The sequence below is a fragment of the Carassius gibelio genome, chromosome B4 (genome assembly GCF_023724105.1).
Source record: "Carassius gibelio isolate Cgi1373 ecotype wild population from Czech Republic chromosome B4, carGib1.2-hapl.c, whole genome shotgun sequence".
Taxonomy (NCBI): domain Eukaryota; kingdom Metazoa; phylum Chordata; class Actinopteri; order Cypriniformes; family Cyprinidae; genus Carassius; species Carassius gibelio.
In genome coordinates, this window is record NC_068399.1 from 17152239 (window position 1) to 17154776 (window position 2538).

General features: G+C 42.3%; 1 protein-coding gene across 1 annotated transcript; it reads right to left on the bottom strand.

The window, feature by feature from the left end:
• Positions 1 to 788: 788 nt before the first annotated feature.
• On the bottom strand, positions 789 to 2538 carry ascl1a (achaete-scute family bHLH transcription factor 1a). The gene is made up of 2 exons (XM_052554615.1): positions 1758 to 2538; positions 789 to 1660 (listed from the first exon to the last, which is right to left on the bottom strand). The coding sequence occupies exon 1, from the start codon at positions 2348 to 2350 to the stop codon at positions 1760 to 1762; it is 591 nt and encodes a 196-aa protein (XP_052410575.1). The 5' UTR covers positions 2351 to 2538; the 3' UTR covers positions 789 to 1660; positions 1758 to 1759.

The window sequence follows — 2538 nt, forward strand, 5'->3', positions numbered from 1 at the left end:
AACAAAAAAAGGGCCTGTTAAAAGGGCTAAATATAATAAGTTGATAAAAGCATAATCTTATTTTCTCAAAATTCTATATTTTTCGAGGTCTGCACAAATCTATGTCAGTGTGGCAAGCAGGAACATGAAGGGAACCAACACATCTGTAAACACTATTTCCTTAACAAATATTTTATTATATATATATATATATATATATATATATATATATATATATATATATATATATATATATATATATATATATATATATATATATATATATGTATATAGCCAGTGCTGAGAACTATTGTGCCCTGTGTGCTTCACATATATTTATCAATATTTAAGCATTGTATTATTTTAATTGTAAACATTAATAAAAGCAAATAGCCTATGTTACGTTTTTAAACTCTTCACTCTTTGATTACTTGGTCTTTCGTGGTCTCTCTCTCTCTCTCTCTCTCTCTCTCTCTCTCTCTCTCTTTCTCTCTCATGCTTACCCTTAAAAGTGTGAGTAGGGTGTGCAAACAACATGCTTATTTCCCAAAAGTGCTGTCTTTTCCAAATTGGCATTCATTATGAGAGCAGTCTGTGAAACGGTCCAGTATGCTGGTCACGTCTCCTCCTGCCTGACAACAGGCAGACTGCCGAGAGTTCGGAGGCTTATCACTTGTGTTGCCCGTATAATAAAATAAAAACCAACAAATAAAGAATATGTGCAACGAAAATCTACACTTGACTGTGTTTTTCTAGAATTTCTGGAAGATAAAAGGTTGCAACACACAAAACAAACTCAAGAAAACATATTTCTTTTAGAAACTTTTATTATGAGACTAAACTGTAGAAAATATGTAGATAAGGCATATTCTTCTTTTCTGAGATGCAAAACCCAGCATTGTAAAGGCAAAGTGGAACAGGCAGTGTGGAGACACAAAACACCTCCGTTTGGACAATAGCTGCATAACCTTTGATCACTCCGAGTCATATTACCATTGCAATTATTATTCCTATTAAATAAGACACGTTGGTGTTGAAATTTAAACTCTTAAACTCCTCTAAAACCTTCAAGACGGTAAAGAGTATTGCCTTCTGCGATGCATTTGAGACTGTAAGTCTGAATAGGCGAGAGGTAATGAGCAATTTACAACAGGCTATAGGTCAAAAATAGATACATATTAAAATGAATGCGTACAAAAACATCTATAAATCTCTTACATACAAAAATAGCTTAATATATTTACAAAAAACAACAACAACATGTTTTATACAAATATAACTTCATATAATAAAATTCGCCAAGTTGGAAGCATGTAAAAGTTGTGAGAGGGGTCAATCAGGGCAAACCTTCTTTGATTACATTGGCATACAGGTAAAAGAACAACGTTTTCTTATTGTTGTTGTTTTTTTATATAGCCTATATATGCCACAGTTTCGTGGAAAGTCATTTTAAAAATAGATTTCTTGGACGAATGCGCTGGAAGGACTGGTCTCCCGCGCTTCCCTTTTAGTCCTTTGGCTGTTTGAGACTCGGGACCCGTGGTTTGCCGGTTTGTATGGGCCATCTCTGGGTGTGGATTCGAGTCTACCCGAACCGGGCTGCAGCGCAAACGCAGTGCTTTGTGTTCTTGGAGGTCATCCGAGTTCCTCCCAAGCGAGTGCTGCGATTTTTAGGTATTTCCTAAAGAGAAAGGGACAAGGTGAGTATCTTGCATAAACAGCAGAATCGTAAAAACACAATTATAGTGGCGATAAAGATTATTTGAATTCATACGAACCTTCAAAACCAGTTGGTGAAGTCCAGGAGCTCTTGTTCTTCTGGACTCAGAGGGTCGTAGGAGCCCTCATCTGAGGAGTAAGAGGACACGGGCGAACCGGCCATAGAGTTCATGTCATTAGAGTAGTTTTGGGAGATGGTGGGTGACAGGACGCCGGACTGGAACGCCGCGCTCACCGCGTCATGCTCGTCCAACAGCTGCTGGAGCGCGCGGATGTACTCCACAGCCGAGCGCAGCGTCTCCACTTTGCTCATCTTCTTGTTCGCCGCTCCGTTGGGGACGTGTTCGCGGAGAGTAGCAAACCCGTTGTTCACCAGCTTTACCCGGTTGCGTTCTCTCTCGTTCCGCCTGGCCACCGCGTGCGGCTGCTGCTGGGGCAAGCTGTACCCGAAGCCGGCGAAGTTGAGCCTCCTTTTGCACCGGAGCAGCTCCGGAGAGGATGAGCGCTGCCTCTTCGTCTGCTTCGACCCGGACTTGTTGCTGCACTGGCTGTCGGTCGGACTGAGTTGGATGCTCTGAGATGCAAAAAAGCATGCAGGTGGCATGAACTGCTGCTGGTTTACGCTTATTTCCATCTTGGCAGTGATGTCCATTTCGCGGAGGGGGAAAAAAGGAGCGAAGAAAAGCACAAAAGTTTTCTTTGGGATGCCCGGTGGCAGTGCGTCTTGCTCGTGGCGTTCACGTGTGGCTTCAATGGGCAGGGATGCTCCGGACTCTCGACCTGATCTGAGTTGTGAGTTGGAAACAGCGCGGCCTTTTCAATCCGCCGGCGGCCCGCCGC